Source organism: Canis aureus, chromosome 8, assembly GCF_053574225.1.
Source record: "Canis aureus isolate CA01 chromosome 8, VMU_Caureus_v.1.0, whole genome shotgun sequence".
Lineage (NCBI taxonomy): Eukaryota > Metazoa > Chordata > Mammalia > Carnivora > Canidae > Canis > Canis aureus.
In genome coordinates this window covers 55538601-55561365 of record NC_135618.1, presented here as the reverse complement: position 1 = coordinate 55561365, position 22765 = coordinate 55538601, and the positions used below count along the sequence as shown (strand labels likewise).

At 47.9% G+C, this 22765-nt stretch overlaps 1 protein-coding gene across 8 annotated transcripts in view; it reads right to left on the bottom strand.

Moving 5' to 3' along the window:
• Positions 1–22745, bottom strand: part of UBFD1 (ubiquitin family domain containing 1) — a 35296-nt gene extending 12551 nt beyond the window's left edge. The window contains exons 1-7 of one of the 8 annotated variants that reach the window (XM_077907016.1): positions 22478–22743; positions 21975–22307; positions 20597–20805; positions 17539–17604; positions 17279–17384; positions 13379–13461; positions 2376–3521 (exon numbers count right to left, since the gene is read on the bottom strand). In XM_077907016.1, coding sequence (XP_077763142.1) covers positions 3420–3521; positions 13379–13461; positions 17279–17384; positions 17539–17604; positions 20597–20805; positions 21975–22307; positions 22478–22502 — 924 coding nt within the window. In that variant the 5' untranslated portion in view covers positions 22503–22743 and the 3' untranslated portion in view covers positions 2376–3419. Of the gene's footprint in view, positions 1–2374; positions 3522–6940; positions 10208–10356; positions 10907–13378; positions 13462–17278; positions 17385–17538; positions 17605–20596; positions 20806–21974; positions 22308–22477 lie in introns of those variants that run through there. The other 7 variants (XM_077907019.1, XM_077907022.1, XM_077907015.1 and 4 more) reach the window with 7 other exon arrangements.
• Between the last annotated feature and the right edge of the window lie 20 nt (positions 22746–22765).

Genomic DNA, 22765 nt, shown 5'->3' with positions numbered 1-22765 from the left:
GCATATAAAAAATGTCTTTTCTAGCAGCGTATCTGAAATAAATTTCTCTCCCATGGCCTTCAGATGAGTATTGGCGGATAAAAGGACTTAATACCTCAAAAAAATTTTGTTTTCAGTTAAGTTTATCAGATGTGTCAGCTAACACCAGCATATGTGTATCATGTCAGCATCCCTGTCCTATATATCTTTCCAAGGTACAAAGTTCTCTGTGCTCCTCGAAGGTCAGTTTGACATGGGTCCCTCTGTCCTGTATCAGTAAGCAGCAGCATTGCTCCTTTTATTCCTTAGCGCTGTGTGAGGCCCTGGGTTGAAGTAGGCAATTACCTCGCTCTTGAGATTTCATTTGGGACCTGTCAAAGTATTGCTCTACTTGTATCAAAACTTCTAGTTTGAGGGAGGGAATCGAGGCCTTGTGGTAAATAGGATGAAGAAACAGACGTGCAGGGGCTATCTGACCCTAAGCTGGCAGAGAATCTCATGGCTGAAGGATGAGGTGATAGAAGGGCCTGGGTTCCTTCTTGGGGACACCAATGCCCCAGTTGCCTTCAGTGTCACTCTTGGCGTCTTAGGCAGACATACCTCCTTTCTCAGTTCCAGGAAGCATTTATTACACTGCACATTATATATTTTAATACTTTAGAAGTTCTTGGAAAATGCCAAATTGGAGCATAGGGAGCATCCTTACTCTATTACAGCAGCATTTAATCAGCAAACCATGCTTCCTGGGCGCTGGGAAACCAAGAGGGAACAAAACAGCCTATGATGGCTCCTTTGATTGGGATGAAGCAGTTTAACATCTGGGATAAGCTGCTGTAGTTATTTCAACCCTTTGGCAGCTGCACATTTTGCCAGAAAACATCTGTGGTTGTTTGTGCCTAAGGTGAAGTTCAGCAGTGCTGGCACTGAGTGACTGCTTTGCTATCATCTTAACCATTCATCTGCAGTGAAATACCGTGCACATCCCTTGTAACTCTGGGAAGTCTCGAGCTAGAATAAGGGGGAAAAAAATTACTGAGTACATATGGATAATTTGCTGGTAATGCTATTTTAGGATCTGAGTATTAAGCAACAGCAAAGATCTTTCTACTCTAAGAACTTGCTGGAAAATTCTGACAGACTCCTGTGCCACCACAGGTAGGCAGTGAACTGGCCAAATGTAGCATTCCAAAGGATGTGTGAATTAAAACAATAAATGAGGGATCCCTGGGTGGCGCAGCGATTTGGCGCCTGCCTTTGGCCCAGGGCGCAATCCTGGAGACCCGGGATCGAAAACCACATCAGGCTCCCAGTGCATGGAGCCTGCTTCTCCCTTTGCCTGTGTCTCTGCCTCTCTCTCTCTCTCTCTCTCTCTCTCTCTCTCTGTGACTATCATAAATAAATTTTAAAAAAAAATAAAAAAAAAATAAAACAATAAATGAGATTGTGTGCAAGTGTTTTAGAGATTTGAGAGAGCATGGTGGGGTCGGGGGGAGGCATAGGGAGAAGCAGACTCCTCTCTGAGCACGGAGCCCGACTCAGGCCTCAATCCCAGGACCCCGGAAACATGACCTGAGCCAACGTTAGACATAATGTTTAACAGGCTGACCCACCCAGGTGCCCCTGTGTGCACTTGGTTTTATTTATTTTTTATTTTGTTTGCACTTGGTTTTAATGGCTGCCTACAAATGCCTTTGAGGATCTGTGCATCTGCTGTAGGCTGTTCCCTTGGTGGCAGGGTCGTGAGGCCAGTCACGACCTGCTTGCTGTCCCGGCTCCAGGTCTGCCTTCACTTTCCACTCTTCTGTGACCCCCAAACAGTAAGCGCACTCATTCAGCCAGTGAAACCATTACACGCCGATCACAGGGCATGCTTCAGCAAGCAGGGCCTGAGCACACATCTACACTCTCAGCTCCCCGTGTTGTAGGTGAGACCGTCAGTCTGTGTGATATACCCTACTCAGCATCGGCAGTCGTGCAACAAGCACCGCAGCTCCTTATCTGAAGAACCAAGAGGGATGTCACCTCTGGGCTTGGCTGGAATCATTTGACCTGAATCTGATCATGAGAAAATGAATCTAGAAGGTATCATGGAGAAAAAAGGACTGGGTAACTATTCTAAATTAAAAGGGACCAGAGATATGGCAAATTTTATGGAATGTGGAAGGACTGGGGAAAAAGAATGATTTGAAAACGACTGTATGTAGGTGACATACGTTTGATTTTTCAGGTCTAATATCAGCATTATGTACCAGACCTTATTCTCAGGGGTTAGAGACTTATTAATAACACTTGAGTAAAGCATCAAGAGGTCTCTGGCTAACTTTCAGATGGTTCAGGAAAAAAAAAAAAGTGAAACTGCACAATTTTTTTTTTTTTTGTAAATTTTTTTTAAATTTTTATTTATTTGTGATAGTCACAGAGAGAGAGGGTGAATGAGGCAGAGACACAGGCAGAGGGAGAAGCAGGCTCCATGCACCGGGAGCCCGACGTGGGATTCGATCCCGGGTCTCCAGGATCGCGCCCTGGGCCAAAGGCAGGCGCCAAACCGCTGCGCCACCCAGGGATCCCGAAACTGCACAATGTTAACTGGCAGCCAGGGGACAGGCATGTGTGTGCATATTCTTTCCACTGTGTGGTTTGAAAGTTGTTAAACTAAAAAATTTCATGATACACCTAACAAAGAATATACTGATGGCGTACAGATTGATGTCTAACCACATGAGATTGGCTAAATAGAAACAATTTGATACAATGACATGGAAAGATCAGTGTTTTAAAAATAAAAACATTATAAATAGCATGATTCCATCTCTATAAAACACATACCAAAATGTTCGTAATGATTACCATGAAATGGTAGAAATACACTGGCTTATTTTTGTTAATCAGTATTTTTTAAATTATAAGTACCAGGGCACCTACGTGGCTCAGTCAGTTAAGTGACTCTGGATTTTGGCTCAGGTCATGATCTCGGGGTCAAGGGATCGTGCCCCATGTTGGGCTCTGCTCACTGGGGAGTAGGCTTGACATTCTCTCTCTCTCTGCTCCCTCCACTGCTTTCCCTAAAATAAATCTTTAAAAAAATTATAAGTATTGTATTGTACAACAAATGAAAAATAAAACTGATACCTAAAAGTATGTGAATGGGGCACCTGGCTGGCTCAGTCCATAGAGCATGTGACTTTCGATCTCAGGGTCATGAGTTCAAGCCCCACACTGGGTGCAGAGCCTATTGAAAAATGTTTTAAAAATATTAAAGAAAAAAAAAAGTACATGAAAACAGGAAGGAATAGCAGTAGCAGAGGCGCTGATGTTTCTGAGGCCTGAGCCGAGTTCCCAAGGCTCTGTGGAGCTAGCCAGGCAGGCAGGAGAGTGGCGTGCGCCAAGAGAGGGGTTAGGACGCCCGTTTGCTCAGTCTGGGACATTGCTACAGCATGAACTCATGGGCGGGGTTGCCCGTGGCTTCCGGCTGTGGCTGGGATCAGGTCACAAAGGAGGGCTTCGGTCTGGAACGTGTCGGCAGCAGGTGCTGACAGGATCTTCTGCAGGGGAGACACAGTCAGATATACTTGGCCTCAGACACTGCTAGGTATGTGTGCCAAGGGTGGCCTGAGGGGATGTATGTGGTTACTGGAAGAGCTCATGAGAAAAATGCAGATTTGGGGGTTGGGATAGTAAGGGATGGACTCGAAAGATACTCTGGGAGTAAAAATGGCAGCAGTTGGTCAGCTGAAAAGGGCAGCGAGCCTAGGATCTCAAGTAGATGGCTTGGGTGCTGCCTGAGTTACTGTCTGAAACAGGGAATGGAGGCGGATCAGATGGAAGGCCGATAGAATTTCAGTTGGGGACTGTGCTGGATGTGTTTGTAGGATCCCAAGCAAATGACAGATAACCAGCAAGAGCTCAAGAAAAACTCCGGACTGGAGCCGCGGGCTGGAGTCTGAGTGTCTGCGAGCTGGCCCCCTCCAGCTTCGATGTCCCCACAGTTAAGCCCTCAGCCTTACGGGCTTGAAGTGAGAATGACTTGACCTGGGATGTGTAAGCCTAAAGTGAAGTTTACCTCCTTCAAGGGCTGACCAGAGCTGAGAACTGAGTGAGAGGATTACCTACCACTAGAAGTTCTTTGAGCAAGTACATGCATTACTGTTTTCATCTTTAACATTGCAGCCGATGAATGTCAGGGTTCAAAGTTTAAAAATAGAACTTACAGGCACAAGTTAGTGCCCTTAAAACATACAGCTAAACCCCCAGAAAGAAATATACAAAAGAAAAGTAGCCGAGTTCTTTCCTCAGTTCTCAACAACAGGGTGCTATCCAGAGCACAGACTAACTAGAAGCAAAACCAGGTTCCAGTGGGAGCCTTAGTCACTGGCAAGCACGCAAGCCTGCCTAAGCCACTAGCTTCTCTGTGCCCGTGTCCTCTAATGGATAAAGTGGGGGTGACAAGGATGTGGCAAAGGGCTGGCAATAGAACGCACATGCATAATTTGACCCAGCCCCTGGCACATGGTAAGCCCCTTCAGGAGCTGAAGTCACAAGGCTTGAAGGCAGTGTTTGGAGCAAGCCCCTTACCAAGTAGCACTGGCTTGGCATCTAGCCCAAACCCTGCTAGGTGGCCTGCCAAAGCTGCTCCATTTTCTACAGTTTGGAGTGTTTGAAAGCCCCAGACTCATGATGAATAGACGTCAACTAGGACATGCCTTAGATGCTAAGGTTGCCATGTTTGTGTGTTTGTGGAGGGCAAGGGCCACAAGCCAATTAAGAGCTCCACCTGGCAAAGCAGAGTCCGGAGTTAGCTGACAACCTGACTTAAGTGCCCGCATTGGGCGAAGTCTGAGACTCTGGATTTTCGGGTTACATGAGCCAAATCATTTTGCCTACATCATGTGAATCAAGACTGTCACCGAAAATCAAGAGTTCTGAGTCCTGGAGCCCTGGAATCTGTGAGTCCTTGACTTAGATGTGGGAGGGGAGCAGAGTGATCAGTGGATGAGAGGATTCTGGCCGTGAGGTGCCATTTCCCAGGCGCCTCCTCAGAACCATAGCTCTGACCAATCATGAAAAAGCCAGGACATTAAAAAAGAGACTCAGGACATGAAAGGAAGAGATCAGGAGGTTCACAGTGAAAATTAAAATGAAAGAAATATAGGAGGAAAATAATTTTAAGGGGGGGGGGGGAGAAAAAACAAGATTAGCAATAACAAAAGCTACCAATGGTATTGAAAAAAAACACAAGATTGGGGTAAAGATTTAAAAACAGGGTCATCTTCGTGGCTTGGTCAGTTAAACAACTCTTGATTTTGGCTCAGGTCATGATCTCAGGGTCCTGAGATCTACACTCAGCAGGGAGTCTGCTTGAGATGCTCTCTCTCTGCCCCTTCTGCTCATGCTTGTGTGTGCACACACGTTCTCTTTCAAATAAATCCATCTTTAAAAACCAGTTGGAGAAAACTAGCTCTAGAAGATATTTTGGTCTGTGTATCAGGTTATTATTGAACTGATATTTTTCTTGGGTGAGACAATGGTGTTATGCCTAAGGTGTGACAGTGTCATTCTGAGGAGAGGAGTGCTCAATGTCACGATGTCTGCATGTCTGTCAAACGTTCTGGCAAAATAAAGTGCATGTGTGTCTGGGGAAGATAGCAAGTGTGTGTGGTTAATATTTTAACAACTAGTGGACTTGGTGTAAAGTATGAGGTGGTCACTGTAGTGTATTTCAACTTTCTGTAGATTTGAAAATAACCAAAACAAAAGAAGAGAAACAGTGAGGAATTAAAATTAGGTAAGGCTGAGAGGGGTAAAACAGAAGCAAGAAACTTGAGAATTCAGAGTTATGAAATAGGGTGAACAGCAGCAAAGGTTCTAGATCAAAGCTAACAAGGCTTCAGATCAAAATGAGCCTTAAACTAGGGAGAGCCAGAGGGGTTAATCCTGGTTCAAAGAAGCCAAGTGGTGTTGGCAGAGAGCTCATGGGTGGGAAGCATGTCAACTTCCCACAGCATGGATGGGCTCACCAGAGCACCTCTTGAGCAAGAGTAGGAAGCAGTCATTGCCTCCTGCCGTAATGACTGTTCGCGGGATCCCTACTGCAGAAAGGGTTCTGTTAGTTACTACTGCTGAGAGAATGCCACACATCTCCCCAGAAGGTACGGTAAGATATTCAGGCTGGAGTTTATCCCATTCTCCATCTGAGGACAGTCAATCATCCTATTAGTCTGAAGGTGCCTGAAATAACTAAGCGTTCAAACCTGGGATAAAATCCAGAAGCACCCTCTGTACTAAGATTCTCCAGGTGGGCATCAGCCAATGTGCAGCACATGGCACAGTCCCCATCCACCCCTCTCCCTTATACAACAGATCCTTAAGAATCTGATAGCATCATTTCAGAATTGAGATACTGAGAAAAAAAAAAAAAAATGCCAAGGGTGGGTGGTACCAGGTCAGAACCAGTTGTGAAAAACTGTATGACTCTTCATGGCCAGGACTGTTTTTGTCCTATTTTTTGAAATAGATCTCCCCTACCCCACCTTCACCCCTGGGTCTTTGCAGCTTGCCCCAAGAGCTGTAGCTCCATCTCAGTGTTTTATTAAACATGCCCTCGAAGGCCAAATGGCCAGGCAAAGTCACATGAAGCAATAGTCAGAAGGTGTAAGGACAGGAAGGCAGTTTCCCTCTGACACTAGAACATGGGAAGAAAGAAGGCTGCCCTAACTCGAGGTGTCTGACAAGTTGGTTGTTTTGGCTAACACAGTAAAAACAAAAACAAAAAACAAAATCAGTGTATCGATTATATTTCACAGGAACAAATTTGAATATGCTTTAAGCCAAATAAATAGACAGTAATAGAGTAGACCACAGCTGGCAACAAAACAAAACAACCAGCCCCAGGCCCATCCCCAATATCGGTCAATCCCCAGTATGGATTAGGCGCATGAAAAATTGGAAGGAAAAGGAGACGCAATTAATTATCAAACTTTAATTGATAGACTAATCTTACAGGATAAACAATAAGACAGCTAGTCAAGGTTACACTTTAAAAAAAAAAAAAAAAATCCAGCAGCGCAGATCTAATAGACTAAATACGTTCATCTCCTCCCAAACAGGCATTTGATTTAAAAACAGAAACCAGAACAGTGCGCACACCACAAGGAAACATGGTACTTACGTATATTGTCAAATAATTCTGCAGAACTCTTTAAGAAAGAAAAGGAAAGAGGTTTTTTTAGAAATTTAGAAAGCAGTAGAACCACCCAGCCTGGCAGGTAGATGTGCCAGATGTTCTGCACTTTGGAGGGCTCCTGACCACCTGTAACTTCAGAGAGGCCACCCGGCCCTATTAGGAAGGAAACAGGTGCCAATCCTGACTGGAGAGGACTTCCTCACAGAGCCTTAAGACAAAGGGACCACCCTTTTCCAAGACTACAGGCATGAACAGAGCAGCAAGGAGCAAGAGAAAGGTCTCCCCCAGAAGACGGGGTGGAAAGAAAGCCTGCCCTACACGGCCCTGGCACACGGTGTCTATCCCTTCCCCTTCGCTGCCCCAGCAAAGAACGGGAAGGCCAAGTGCAAGAGTCCAGGATGGCGCCTCCAGGCACATGGTTAGGAAGAGGAACAGGAAAGCAAGTCCCTTCTGGCTGAAATATGGCAACTTTTTCTGAGACGTGGCAAAGTGGCAGAGTCGGTCTCTTCGGCCCTCCGTAAGGTAGAGCAGCAGCTAAGGAGGCTACTAAGGCCTCACCAGCCCCCGCTGTGTCCACCAGGGCTCCCTTATCTCACTTCAACCATGCCAAAAAAGAGCCAACGCTACTTGCCAAAGGCCCCGCTTCAATTAAAATACTTCATCCCAGAGAGTCCAGCAACTCACGAGTCTGCTTTTCAGAGGCCCAGACGGACAGAGACAGAGCTGCGCAAATCTGCCTGGGCCCTGGCCGGGGTTACCTGGTAGTGACTCTGCCAAGTGGCCTCAGAGAGGGAAGAAGGCCTGACATCTGTTAGCCAAAACCTGCAGGAGGAGTGCCAGCACAGACCCTGGAAGAGGCAGCAGCCCTCAGGAGGCTCAGAGAAGCACCCTGCACAGAAGAGATGGCAAGCCCCTAGCCTGCTCCCCGCATGCAGGAGCTCCTCCTCGAACCGGCTCCTCCTGATGCCACCCACCTGCATGTCTCCTGCAACGGCAAGGGAGGGCAAGACCCCGGGGAAGGAGCCCATCCCCCTCCACAGGGAAGGAAGTGCAGAGAAACACTCCTGAGGAAAAACGAACACTGTGATGCCTCCTATGGGGATGAAGACTTCCATTTACTAACACGGATTTAGGCAGTACATTCTGGACCATAAACAAGGTTAAGGAAGAGACCGCTCACGGGACCGAGTGACAAAACCGTGAATACTGCTGTGACCCAGACGTGGATCTAAGTCAAATACTTCTCCCAGTGGCTTCTGGTGCTGTCCACCTCTGCTTTCCCGAGGGCTCCCAGCAAGGTCTCGACGCAGACAGGGTCAGGAGCCAGAGCTCAAGATCGTTCTAGCAAATTTACTGAGCTCTGTAAAGCAATACTCCAACGGCTCTGTACGAAAAGATGTCATTGACATTATTATTTATATATAGTATCTTGAAGTAAGGAAAAAGCACCATTTTACGTAAAAGAAAAAGGCTCACACAGGCTTTGGTCCTGTCTAGAAATGACAGCAGCCTGAGTGAGAAGCAGTTTGGCCCTTGGGGAGCAGGGAGACAAGGGGACACACGCTCTCACTGGGAGGGAGGGAGGGCAGACAGCACGGGCACCCACCAAACAGGGCAAACGAGGAGACTGGCGGGAAGGGCCTCTGAGAGAGCAGCACTGCGAGGCCAGTCTGGGGACGGAGACACTGGCTTCACGACAACAAAAATGGGTGTGTGTGGCATTGTCAGGATACGTCTCCAGGACAGGGGCGCTGGCCAACAAAAAGGGCAGTATTCAAACCAAGAGGACCCTCTGCTTGCTACGTGATCATTTCCTCTGTGGGCCTGTCCTGCAGAGGGAGGCTCTGACAAGTAGCAAAGAAGCCCTTTTCTCCAGGAACTGCAGGCCAACGAGGACAGAAAAGCTGCAGTGACTGCTCCTTCTTCAAGGGATGACAAACAGGCAGTTTCTTGGATGCTACACTTCACATATGGTACGTGTGCCCCCCACAAAAGCAAGAGTAGGTTTCCCTGCCCAGAGGTATAACTGGGCATGGGCTACACCGTGAAAAGCACAAAGTCTGTCTACACGGGCTGGATTCCTGAACTACAGCTTGGAAGGGAAGGGCGTAGAGTATCATCATTAACTGGCTCACAAATAGTCATCTTAGGCGAACACATGCTAATTACATTTCACAGAATGAGGGGGAACAGCCTAGAATCCAGAATGTGAAGTTTGGAAAATCTTTCGCCAAACCTTACTATGAGAGTCTGCAGCCAGGGAGAGGAGAATTGCAAAGACAGCCAGCAGAGAAACAGCGAAGAGCACAAAGGGTATCAATCACCAAGAGACTCGCCCTCGTGTCAGAGTCGATCGAGCCATAAGGAAACAACAGAAGCTCACGTGTACCAAGAACGTAAGGGCTAAAACCAGAAGAGGGTGAGCTAATCACGAAAGCAATTTATCCCATTTTCGATGTTTAAATACATCGGCCGACCCACTAGGTCAACATGTCTTTTAATTGAGAAAGGCAGCATCTCTGAACCTGGGATGAAGGACACTTGAACATAATGCATGAGCAGAAGGACCAAATGGAGAAGCACAATTGAAATAATCATTGGACTGCTTAAGAATTTCTCAGAACTTTGAAAGAAAGAAGATCTGGGCCTGTGGCTCTATGGCTGTAGATACGGTCTTCCATCCAGCTCCTCCTAGAAGAGGCGTCTGTCAGCCCGGGAACTGTGGCTTTTAGGCAGCGTAGCCCAGGCACACCCATGCCAGGTTGGGCCTTGAAGCCAAACAGTGAGGGCATTGGACAACCAGGATACGAGCAGACACCAGGGCCCAAGGGGCAAGACGTTTAGACAGGAGTCACTGTGAGATACTCCGCTGCTCGACAAACAGCACAGCAAGCGCGACAGCTCCCTGTCCTAGACCAAACAGCTCTTCCTCTCCCACCGCGCATTCTCAAGCAGCAGCATGGTGGGAGGAAGGCCAGGAGAGGAAGCTTTGATGAGGTACAAAAACAGGAACTGACATCTTTGGGTTTTTGAAACAAAAATTCAAATCTAGGAAGTGAGAACATAAAAAAGGGAAAAGAATTAAATCTGAATCAATGGACAGAAAAATATGGCTTACTAACCCACCCTCATTTTGCATACAATTTTATACGAAAAGGATAAAAACAAAAACCCAACTCATCACAACGCAGTCCAAATGTTTGCAACCAAAGATTTATGAAAATATTTCAGTTGAAATTGTTTTAAAAAAAATTAAAAGGAAACCAGCAAGCTTTTGATCATTCCTTTCTAAACAAAATTGGTAGATCTACTCTCAAACACACTTAAGAGTATTCCACACAATATGTTCGGAACTCAGATTTATTGATTTCAACCGTGTTGACTTTAAAAATGGTATGAAGCTGACTGCCAGAAAAGGGAACCGGCGATTTTAAGTTAAAATTAAGCTAATGGTGAAAGTACATCACCTCTGGCTTCAGTCCCCACATCGCCTTAGAGTGGATATAGGTTTTTTGTTTGTTTTTTTTTTTGTTTTGAACAAAGTCCCAGAACTCTGAAATCCAGGGATGCTGCAGGCCTCTCCCAGCAATGTCCTTCACTTTGGGTCAGTCTCCTGGGCCAGAGGTGAAAGTGCTTTCAAAAATACTGCCACTTCCCCAGCACAGTGTCTTTGATTGCATCCACATATTGAGTTGGGACCCAGTACACCCAGTAGTAAGAGGCTTCCGTGGGGCCCAACTGAAACGCCTGGAAGGGAAAAAGGAAAACCAAGCGGTACTTCAGAGGTCGGGAGACTGAGCAAGCAGCACGACAAACATGAGGGCTGAGAAGTGAGTTAACTAAGGGAAGGGAGAAACTGCACATGGAGAGCATTCTCCTGGTCCCCCCCACGCTCCCCCCAAAAAAGGTGGTGGAGGGTTAAGCATAGCCGACCCTAAAGCAGTGGCTCCCAAACATGAGTGTGCATCAGAACCATCTGGAAGGCTTATTAGAACAGACCGATTGGACTCCACCCCCTAGAGTTTCTGATTTGGGAAGGTCTTGGGCCTGAGAATCTGCATTGCTAACAAGATTCCCCAGTGATGTCGTCCTTCCTGATCCAGAGACCAGTTTGAGAACCACTGCCCTAGAAACACTGTCACACATGCACAAAGAAACAGATCGGAGTGCTCACAGAAGCACTGTCAGGACTGGTAACCACCTGGAAACAACCTACATATCCATCAGTCAGGGAATGCAAAATTAAAAGTGACGTGGCCTATTCGAATGAATGCGGGATTATTTTTCAAAGGCATGAACTGAATCTACAGTTAATACAGACAGATCACAATGTTGAACCAAAACCAGCAAGTTGCAGAACGATACATACCATGATACCATTTACGAAAACTGAAAAAACACAAAACAGTACTGTATCTCATTCATGGGCTTATACGAACACAAAAGCAGAGAGCTGGGAAGGATCCACGTGAGAAATCATGCTCATGGTAATGGGGGAGGGGAAGACAATGGGGACGTAATCACTGTTGGTAGATTTTCTTTTATTTAAAAAAAAAAAACGTTTAAAAGCAATTCACAAAATATTTACAAGTCATTTCTTAGTGATGGATATATGGGTTTGTTCAACTCTGTTCTCTTCTGCATTTTTAAATGTTTCTCTAAGAATGAAAAGCACAGCCATCCCTCTCTAATGTGAGCTAGGATACCATTAATCTAGCTACTTAAATGGCATCTGCAAATTGAGCAAAGGACTTTCATTCAGAAAGAGGTTGAGGTGCCACTTCATGGCATTGAGGAAAGACAAGGGACGATCACGACCACTCCACCAGAAATGACCTGATAGATAAGCTTCTGAACTGAGTATTAAAGTGTTAGCCATCCAAACTGCTTTCTTAAAGGACGTCTGAAATGGTCCGCTCAACTTTTTGGGAACCCCACTCCCCCAGCTGCCTGAAAAGTGGGGCTGCGAATGCCACAGGGCAAAACAGGTAATAGGAAAGACCCAAAAGGGAGTGAAGGGACTCAGCTAAAAACATCTAGAAGCCGACTTTGTCAACAGGAAAAATCACCAAGTAGGCAGAATGAATCCGTCTGCCACCCTTTAAGGACGAGGGGTGAAGGGCTGCCAGAGGGCCTGCAAGCAGCCCCCTGGACGTTGCCACTCCCAGGACATCCAGGAGCCCTGCTGCAGCCTGGGGCCTGCAACCCCAGCCAGGGCCTGGCTTTAGGGCCTCTGAGTGGACACACACCAACAGGGCAAGGGAGGGGACCTGTCTGACTTTTCCCTCGAGCCAGGAGACCTGCCATCCTCCCAGAAGAGAACCTCCAGAACTCCAGCCCCCTTTCCCTGGGATCTTCCAACACCTCCCTCTGCAGGGGATTTTTCCAATACCGATGCACAGGTCAAGCCACTTGCTGCTCCTTGTCCCTGGAACGGGGCCGACACGGCTACAGCGCTGTTGGCTGCCGCTCAAATATCTGTCTCCCCCCAGCTTACTACTGGCTCAGGTCGGGTCCCTGTCATAGTGATCATAGTGACTTTGGGGTTCAAATAACTAAACTGGACTCCTAAAGTGTCCCCTCCTAACAGTGCTGGGAAAATACAGGAGTTTGCCTAAGCTGCTCCATGCACTGCCTCACTGAATTCTTGGCTTTGTTCTGTACGAACCTGGGGAGTGCCTCCAAACGTTCTGTCTTGGAAAGAATAGCCTGCTCTCTTTAGAGTACACCTCCATACAAATGATGACCATGGACCCCGTCCTCCCCGTGGTGTCCTCAGCCACGTGATGGCTGCTGCCTGAGAAGAGTACCACTTCCACGGAAGGAGACCACCCGGTGTCCTCACAAATGCCAAGGCTAGTGGGAGATTTTGTTTTATACACAGGACAAAAGTTAAAATGAAAACCCACAAGCCAATCCTCCTCTTTGTGTTTATTTTCCTGATCTAAAGACAAAAATATTACATAGAAGAGGAAGGTAAAGATATAAAACATATCCCCTTTAAACTGATGGGAGGGGAGCGGTGGGTGTTGCAAAATAAACTTAGGAATAGGTCACAGATTGAGTTCAAAGTAGATGAAGAAAACGTGAGGGTCTTAAAACTGCATCTTCTGAATATTGAGCTCACTTCTTCAGTTAAGAAAGCTCAGAACTCCATTCCCTGCTAGCTGAGCAGAAGCAGGAGTGCAGTGAGAGGCTAAACCACGCCGGGCTACTTACCATCATGTGGTAGTCTTCATGTCCTTCGATAGGTTCACTGACCACATTTTTAATGGAGCCCATGGGCAATTTCTCAGTCCGCTCTAGTTGAGAGGGATTACAGTGATTACTCAAAGGCCCTCCTGTCCACTCCTGTGACTCTGCAGTCCCTCATCAGGGCTGGTGGCTCTGGGGATCTACTGTAATCGCAAGTCTCCCACGTGCTCTAAGGACGACGGGACGGGGTCTTCTGACCAGTGTACCCAGAGCTTTGCCTGGCTGTTGGGAACTTCTTGGGAGCAAATAGGGAACAAGACTTGCCCAGAGCATATATTAAAGGTCTCTGGGAGCAGAGTGAGCACCTTCCTGGTGGTATTTTTAAAAGTCTGGCAATTTATAAATACCCAAGGATTTCCACTGCAGCCTTCTTGCCCGAGCCCCACGCTGACTAAGGTCATTGGCGCCTGGGGGAGGGACAGTCAAGAGGACCAAGAACAAAGGCAACAGCATGCCCCCGTGGCTCGCAGGGGCAGGGAGTGCTTAGGGCTTTCAGACTAGTCTCTATCCCATCCTCCTCCTCACTTGCCCTCCCACCCCTCGCCCCATTCCCTCTCCCAGTTCCCCACCCTCCATAAACACACACCTGAGAAAGTGCTCTTAAACATTTACAACCTTTCATTGTACCTCAAGGTACCACTTATCATGGGTGGAGGGGAGCAGAAGACATTTTGCAGCAAGTTTAAGGATGGCAGGTAAGAGAGAGGTGTCAGTGAAGGATGGCAGGAGTGAGAAGAGACCGTAGGAAGTAAGCCCAGTCCCACAGCGTGGGGCAGGAGGCAGAAGGGGAGGCGCAGTACCTGTGCTACAAGAACCCACCCCCCAGGAACAGCAGACACAGCAGGGATGGGGGAAGTTCTCAGCCAAGTTAAATCAAGTCAGAGAAAAACCCATCACAGCCTCTGCAGAGAAAAATCTGGAAGAGGGAGAATCTGCCAATGGAGGAGTTGACAAAATGGACCTGGAATTCAGAGGTCTGGGTTCTAGCCTAGCTGGTGACTGGAGACGTTTGACTTCTAGCCCATGGGCCTTGGTGTCTGAAAAACGGGTAGTGGGGAGAACGGACATGAAGATGTCCATTCAGGTTGTGACTTTCAGTGGCTCTAAAACAGTGACCCACAGGCAGGACCTGACCAGCAGCTGTTTTTAAGATCAAAACTGTTTAAAACACTGGCCACCTTGAAATGTCCAGAGATTCCACTCAAAAATATAAATTTCTGGCTTCTCTTAAAAACCCCATCCTGGGCCCACATTCCTGAGTGACAGCAATGAGCTGGATCATGCTGGACAGCCCCACTATGCACAGGGCACGGGCTCCCCCGGTGGCTCCTCCCATCTGCGTTTCCTGCCTAAGGCTGATTCTATTAGCTTGGGAGCTTGAGGCTGTGAGGACTACCTCCTCCACAAGCCACCACCGAGAGTCTAAGCTGCAAGGAGGAACCCCAGAGTGTCACTGGGTAAAGTGCCCTCCCCACCCCTGCCCCCACCCCAAGAAAGAGGCCAACCAGCTGCTGGGATGGTCACTTCACAGCAGCTTCTTGCCAGTGGAAAGATGAAGCCGGTGGCTGGCGGCCAACTCCCAGAACAAGCTGTCCTGCTGGGAGGGTGCTTCTGACACTCAGATGCCAAGACTCCTGGGCCAGTGAGAACACTGCCTGACATTATGCTGGTCCAGTGATCTGTTCGAGTGCAAACCTCAGCCTTGTTGCCTGTGAACACAGTAGTCCTAAGCCATGCTCCTGGTGAGAAAGGAGGCTTTCAAAAGCTTGGAAACTCCAACATGTCAAGGTTCTTTCGAGTGCCTTCTTGCCAAGGGAGAGAAAACCTCCACCACTGGTACGGGAGGTTCTGGTTCAGGCCTGCGGTGAGGTCGGGCTTCCTATACAACCTCCTAACAGGGCAACATTTCCCGAGGAACCAAAGAGCACTTACAGGCGTAATCCTCATCCGGCCTCCCCTGCAGGCCTCCGCCACTGGCCCCCATCCTCCCAGCCCACAGGTGACTCCCTGTACCAGCCCTAGCAGCTGCCTTCCATTAGACCGCCTGGGAGAGAAAGTGGAGGTCAAGGAAGAGGCAGGCAATGGGGAAGTCAGCGAGACAACGGAGAACTAAGCCCAATCACCTACAAAGTCATGGACGAGGAGGGGTCTGAGAGCAGCAGGGCAGCTCAGGGTGAGGGGAACAGAGCATGTACCCGGGGAAGGATTCGAAGGCCCACTGGAACACGGAGGGAAGCCCTCACGTGCTCTGCAACACTTGCTCTAACCACGAAGTTAGAAGCGAGGGTGAAATGAAGGACACACAGCAAGTTATCACAAAATCATGAGAAGACTCCTGCGCTTTTGGCACTTCGGTCTTTGTTCACTTTAAGAACCAGCCTAGAGCGACAAACGAGAATGCCTGGGTCGGCATTTGGAATGATAAAAACACTTCACATCCCATAGTGCCACTGATTCCCTTTCAGAAAACTTGAAGTCCCGCTTGAAGCAGAGTCCTACCGGATGGTCTGTCCCTAGAACCAGCTAACCTCATGTGACGGGACCCCCTAAACTTCTCTTTAGCGTTTACCTCTAACACTGAACACCTACAGAGCTGACAAGAATCAGGTGAATTAGGCATGTTTGGTTCCCTCCGGACAAACAAGTTAGGGAGGAATGAGTGCTCTGGGGATGTAAATGGAACACTCTATGAACAGAAGCAGGAGGACTTCATTTGGAAGGTGGGAGAGCAGTTGGGGACGGCTTCATTAGGAGAGGACATTTAAGTAGGGCTTTGGGGGAATCTCTCAACAACAAGGAATGGGAAGAAAGCATTCCAGGCAAGGGCCTAGTAGGAGCAAAGATGCTGGGCCGTGCAGAGCACGGTGAAAACTGCAGGCTGATGCAGCTGAAGCCCAGAGCATGTAAATGGGGCAAGTGGGGCAGAAGGCCAGGTCCAAAATTTGACAACACTGGATGCTGCGTTTAGGCATTTGAACTTGGCCTGGAAGAGCCAAAAGTTTTTGAGCAGGGTAACCAGGGAGGAAGACAGGGAGGACAAAACAGAACACAGGGCAGGGAAATAGGTTAACTTGCTTTAACAAACCAAGTTTAAGATTGCAAAGAGTCTGAACTGGCACAACAGAGTGGCAAAAAAAAGGGACACAGATAATTTTGGAGTGTAACTGACAAGACTTTGAACCGTCTGGGGGAACAGTGGGGGAGGATAGTCAGAAACAGTTCCCAGCCAACAGCAAGCAGCAAGCCCGTCCCACTAGGCACAGGCAGAGAGAGGTAGAGGCAGGCAGAGCACAAACAGGGAGGGAAGAAGGGGCAGGTCCTCGGTACGAGGAAAACATACCTAGCACGGGGACAGACTCTGACCTCCAGGGGTCAGGCAGGTGACAGGACGTGAACAAAGCTGATTCCATACAGAGTACGCGGACAGGAAGCACTGTGGCATGGCTCATCTGAACCTACTACTTGGCTCCAGCTGATCGCTGCCAGGTGAGAATGCAGATCCAGAATAGCTAGACCTTTTGTTTTGTTTTGTTTTCAAGAGAAGCCCCAAAACCCCCACATCAGATCAAGTGAAATTTCTTGGTTTTTACAGAACGTGCAGAAATCCAAAAATCTCTGGGACCTCTGGTTTTGGGTACAGAGTGAAGAGCCACTGTTGATGGATCGGCCCTGACAGAAGACTGAAAAGAATGAGGGAAAAGGGTCCAAACAGAAGGTGAGCCATCTAGAAGCAAAGACAGAAAGCCAAGAGCACGCAAAGCACAGTGAAGAGAGATTTCAGGTGAAGCACAGTTGCACCCAAGACCAAGTGCTGCTGGGTGCCCGAGGCAGCAAGCCAGGAAGGGACGGAGGGCAGGAACCTACCTTTAGTGCCGATCCACAGCTGGTCTTGTTCTAGCTTGAAGGTGAGCCTCACTTTGCCTCCGGACTTATTGTACATGCCAGATAAGGGTACCGTCGGCAGGCGTTCCTGGAGGCAAAAGAACACAGTGACAGACAGAGACCGGAAACAAAGACAAGGAAGGACAAGGCACAGGACATGGGGACATGATCACAGGAACCTCAGAAAGGCACAAGCGAGGACTGATTCGTTTTCAGAATGCTCATGAAGGAGTCCACCTTACCTGGGCACCCTTAACAGATGGCATCACATCTTCGGGTTTTCCTTTATCCAACACTTTCCTGTGTTGCTATAACGTAAGTCAGAAAAAAATCATCAATCAATTGACGGCATCTTAGTCATGTTACTACCTTTCCGAAAAAGAGGAAGAAAGCCTTTGTGTTTTGGTTCAAAAGCTTTTAATGGGTACAGATTATGGGTTCTCTGACATTAAAGAGCAGTGCTGTCGGGCAGCAAGGTCTCTGATGATAGAAATGTCCTACATCTGTGCCATCTGAAACAGCAGCCAGGAGACACTTGTGTCTGCAAAGCTCTTGCAATGTGGCTAGGATGACTGAGGAACTAAATTCCCAATTTTACTGAATTTTAAGAAGCTTTATGTGGCTGCCATTTTAGACATCAAAGTTCTAGAGCAACTGAGGTTTCCAGATTACTCATTCAAATAAACTCTATCTTCTCCTCTGACAAAAAAAAAAAAAAAAAGGCCACTGAAAGGCATAAGCATTAGGCTAAAGTGAACCACAAAGGGTGTTGTCCTCCTGGTAGGTACAAAATGACAGCCATTTCCGTCAGCTGAAACTCCTAGAGAAACTTATCACAATGCTGGTAGTCAGCCTAATTGCCTACAAGGGGCATTTCCTCAACATATGGAAACTCAGACTACTGCAGAAGTCAGCCTCACCCTCAACCTCAGCTAAACAGAAAGCCAGGAGAGACAATATTTTCAAGTAAAATGCCCATTACCCTGCAGTTATGGGCAGTTAACAGAGGCTTGAGGTTAACAAGCCTCTGACTCTGTCCTCCCGGGGGGGTGTTGAGGCAGCCCTGTTAAGGTTTGTCAATAGGCTCACAGCTCCCTAAAACAGTTCTTGAGCAGCCCAAATGCCTGAGCTTGTCTCCTCTCCACCTGTGGCTTTCTAGGTCACTATTTGGTAAGGCCGAAACCATGGAGCAGTGAGTGGGTGAAGGGAGGCAACTCCACCGAATTTAACCATCACATGGTCATGAGCCACTTGCAGCCCTCACTGGCACGGCAGAAACCTTCTGGCAGGGGGATACGCTCAATGCTGCCAGACTGCTAGCAGAAGCTCCCCATACGTTATCAGCCCCAGATTCCTGAACACGCTGACAAGACGCCAGGAGAATGGGTCCCTCTCATTAGGCCACATTAGGCCTCATAACTGGCCATCTACAAAACAGAGCAGCAGAGATTAACAGCTTAATTCGACTATTTTGCAAGCACCTTTTGAAATAATTTTCTCTGTACTGTGGAAAACAATTGAAGGCCGTTAAGCTGCCATTGGTAACTCAAAGCTTTTGTTTAAAAAGCATGTAATGGGGACGCCTGCCTGAGTGGCTCAGCAGTTGAACGTCTGCCTTCCGCTAGGGCGTGATCCCGGGATCCGGGATCAAGTCCCATATCTGGCTCCTTGGAGGGAGTCTGCTTCTCCCTCTGCCTGTGTCTCTGCCTCTCTGTGCGTCTCTCACAAATAAATACATAAAATCTTAAATAAAAATAAAAAGCATGTAATGCTCCAAGGGTGTGATCAGTGGAACACACAGTCACCCCTGACAAGCTCACATTCGACAAATTCTTTTTTTTTAAGACTCTATTATTTATTCATGAGAGACACAGAGAGAGGGGCAGAGACAGGCAGAGAAGCAGGCTCCATGCAGGGAGCCTGACGTGGGACTCAATCCCAGGTCTCTAGGATCACACCCTGGGCTGAAGGCAGCACTAAACCGCTGCGCCACCCTGGCTGCCCACATTTGGCAATTTCATATACGTGGCAGCGAAAACAGATAAATGGAAAAGTCAATTGGTTACATTTTGACCTCATATTTGAGGGTGAAAAGGTCCAAATAAATACCTTTTGGATGTTAATACAGGCTCACAACTCCTTACCTAAAACCCTACAGACAGATGTTTTAGATTTTTATAAAACCCAAGTCTTACAAACTTTATAAAGACTACAAAGTTTAAGAACACCTTATACATTATCCTCTACAGGATCCAGGGCAGCACCTTATCATCAAACACATTAACATTTCTATAGCAAACTATGAATATTCACACTAATTCTGGTCAAGTTTTGGAAACATGCATAGAGAATTATGGGCCTATAACACAACACTATCCTTCTCACACTGTTAGCCATATGCCTTGGTGCCTAGGGTCACTAAAACTGATTTTGGTTCCAACTGATCTACTCTGAACAAGCAAAACAAAACAAAAAATGAAAAAACCCCAAATTGGTTTACTCTACTCAGGAACAGGTTGAGAATATCTGTTTTCCTGGAAAACTGCTAACCATGGCCAAGAGGTTCCATGACAACAGAGCGGGGTTTGCTGGGTGGTAAGACTGCAAGTAATGGTTCTTCCAAACAGTCCCCCTGTAGTGAAATACTCTCACTTTTCCTAATTACAAAAGGAATTTTCATGGCTACAATGAGCACAAGACAAGGCTGGATCTCTTCCATCCAAAGTGAGCAAAAGAATATGAAAAAATCAGGCCCCCAATTCATGGACCAGGAGGGAAAAAAAAAAACCCAAAGCTGGTGTAGTTATGTTCCTAGTCAGCTTCGTTTGGCTTCCTGAAAAAGTTAGTTTTAGAGGAACCTCTGAAAGATGCTGAGTTCAATGGCTATCCAGAAATGGCTTGTTGACTTGGGGGAAACCACAAACCAAAAAACAAATGTAAGCACTTGTACAACATGTGGGGTTAATTCTAATTCTGGTGGCATTTTTTTCTGGCACTAAACAGAGGAGAAAAACTCACATCTGATTCCTTTCAATACCTGGTCTGAAGCCTGCCTTTACAAAGATCTTATCCTAAAGTAAATAGACTTGAGACACACTGACCCGCCAGATGAGACAAAGTTGCAAATCTCAGGTACTTGTCACCTTCACTCAACAGCCAGCCGCACCCAACTGCTGCCATAAATTTCCATCATGGGCCCTGTCCGAAAAGGAGCTTATTCTAGGGAGAATATAACCAGCCAAGGCTCCAGAAGACAAAGCCTCAAACTTCCCAAGATTAGCAATCACATGACAAACTCACTTTCTGCCTGCAGAGTGGCTCCTTCTTGTTCTCTTCGGCCTTTGCATCCTGCTGGGCAGCATCTTTGGGTGTGTTTACAGCTAAAACATCATTTATCGTGGAGCCAACCACCATGATCTTGGCTCCGCTGGTCACTTTTATTTCTCTCAACGTCTTATCCTCGGGGACAAGTCCCTTATACATGACTTTCTGCATGGCAGGAGGGAGACCTTGGGAAGAGGTAGGAGACAAGTGAAAGGAAGGTATGAAAAATGTATCTAGACCACAGCAGTGTGGCAACAGACACAATATTTCCAATGAATATTTGCCACCATATTTGCGCACTCGGGCAACTCACAATCTCTCTGAGCCAGTTTCTAAAATTTTATATTGTGAAGCCAATATATCCTTGTGTGTGGACTCCTCTTAAGGATTAAGGAATAAAACAAACAGAACACCTAGCGCAGTATCTGCTACTAATTGTTCAATAGTATTAGCTATCATTCATTCCAAGTTGTTTCTCAATCCTCTGATCACCCAAATACTAAGTGAGAATCCACAGGCCTAAGTGATACAGAAACCGGTAAGGATAAAGTTTTTTTTTTTTGGGGGGGGGGGGTGGATAAAGTTCTTATCTTTATGGAGCTAACAGGCTACACAAAACCTAAAAAAAAAAAAAAAAAAAAAAAATCATTTCAGCAGGCAAAGTGCTGTAAACAAAACAAAACTAAAAACTAAATAGGAGGGATCCCTGGGTGGCGCAGCAGTTTGGCGCCTGCCTTTGGCCTAGGGCACGATCCTGGAGACCCGGGATCGATTCCCACGTCGGGCTCCCGGTGCATGGAGCCTGATTCTCTCTGCCTGTGTCTCTGCCTCTTTTTCTCTCTCTGTGACTATCATAAATAAATAAAAATTAAAAAAGATATATTTTAAAAACTAAATAGGAGGATCTGTGAAAGGGCCAAATGACAGTCAACAGCAATGCTTCCTAAATTTCCCTTATGAGAATCACCCGAGAGATTTGCTAAAAATACATTTCTGGCCACATTCCAGAGCCACTGAATCAAACTCTCCAGGGAAGAGGGTTTGGAAGCTGCAAATTTAACATGTGCCTCCGATGATTTTCATTAGAGTTGTTTGGGGCACTGATTATAGGCCTGGGCCTAAGATTCGGACCTGGGCTTGAATTTCAGCTCAGCCACTTCCTAGCTCTTTGATCTTGGGTCTCATTTTCCCCATCTGAAAAATGGGAATCCTACACTTACCCCGGACACCTGTTCTAAGCATTAAGGAAGCGGATGCCAAGAGGGTGGTCAGTGCGTGCCCACAGTAGGAGCACTAGGAATCCGCAGGCGGGGTGGGGAAGGCTGCCCGGCGCTGACAGCGCCGCGGCGATTACCTGTAATCGAGTGAATCTTCTGTTTCAGCTCGGAACCTGTGCTGTCCAGGGGGAACTTCACGTCGTGTTTAGTCTTGTTCCAGATGATCTTCAGGTCCACCAGCTCCCTGCCGGCGCCGCCGCCGGCGTCTTCGCCGTTGCTGACCGAGGCCTGGGCCGCAGGGTCCCCAGGGGGCTGGGCCGGGGCTGGCTGCAGGTTGCCTCGCGCCGCGCAGGAGTCCTCGGCCGCCGCCGCCCCCGCCGCGGCTTCGGCCTCCACGCAGTTCAGGGGCCGCGCGGGGGCCTCGGTCGCCACCGTCTCGGCCTCCGTGTCCATGCCAGGTTCCTCCATGCCTGCAAGGGGGTTAGGGGGTGGGCGCTCGCCGCAGGCTGGGCCTGGGACCGAAGCTTGCACGGGCGCCGCCGAAGCTCCCCTCCCGAGCCAGGGCCCAGGGCCGCATCCCTCCCGGAGGCCCGCTTCACCTGGGCCCAACCCGGGCGCCCGCCACCGCCGCCACACTCACCATCCGGGGCTCCGGCCGCCGCCATGATGATTGTGTACAACACCCACCGCTCCCGCAAAGGCCGCCGGGAAAAAGCGAGTTAGCTGAGATTGGCCCCCGCAGCAGCCCCTAATCTCGCACAGCCTGGCCGGAAACAGGTGGACGTTTCTATGGAGACCCGCCTCCTCCGCTTCCCCGGCCCGGCCCCTGCCACGCTTTAGCTTTCGAGAGAGCCGAGGGGGGCGGGTCCGAGAAACAGCCCGCTTGATGGATCCTGCCCCCTAGAGGCCGAGTGGGGCCGCAGCTGCG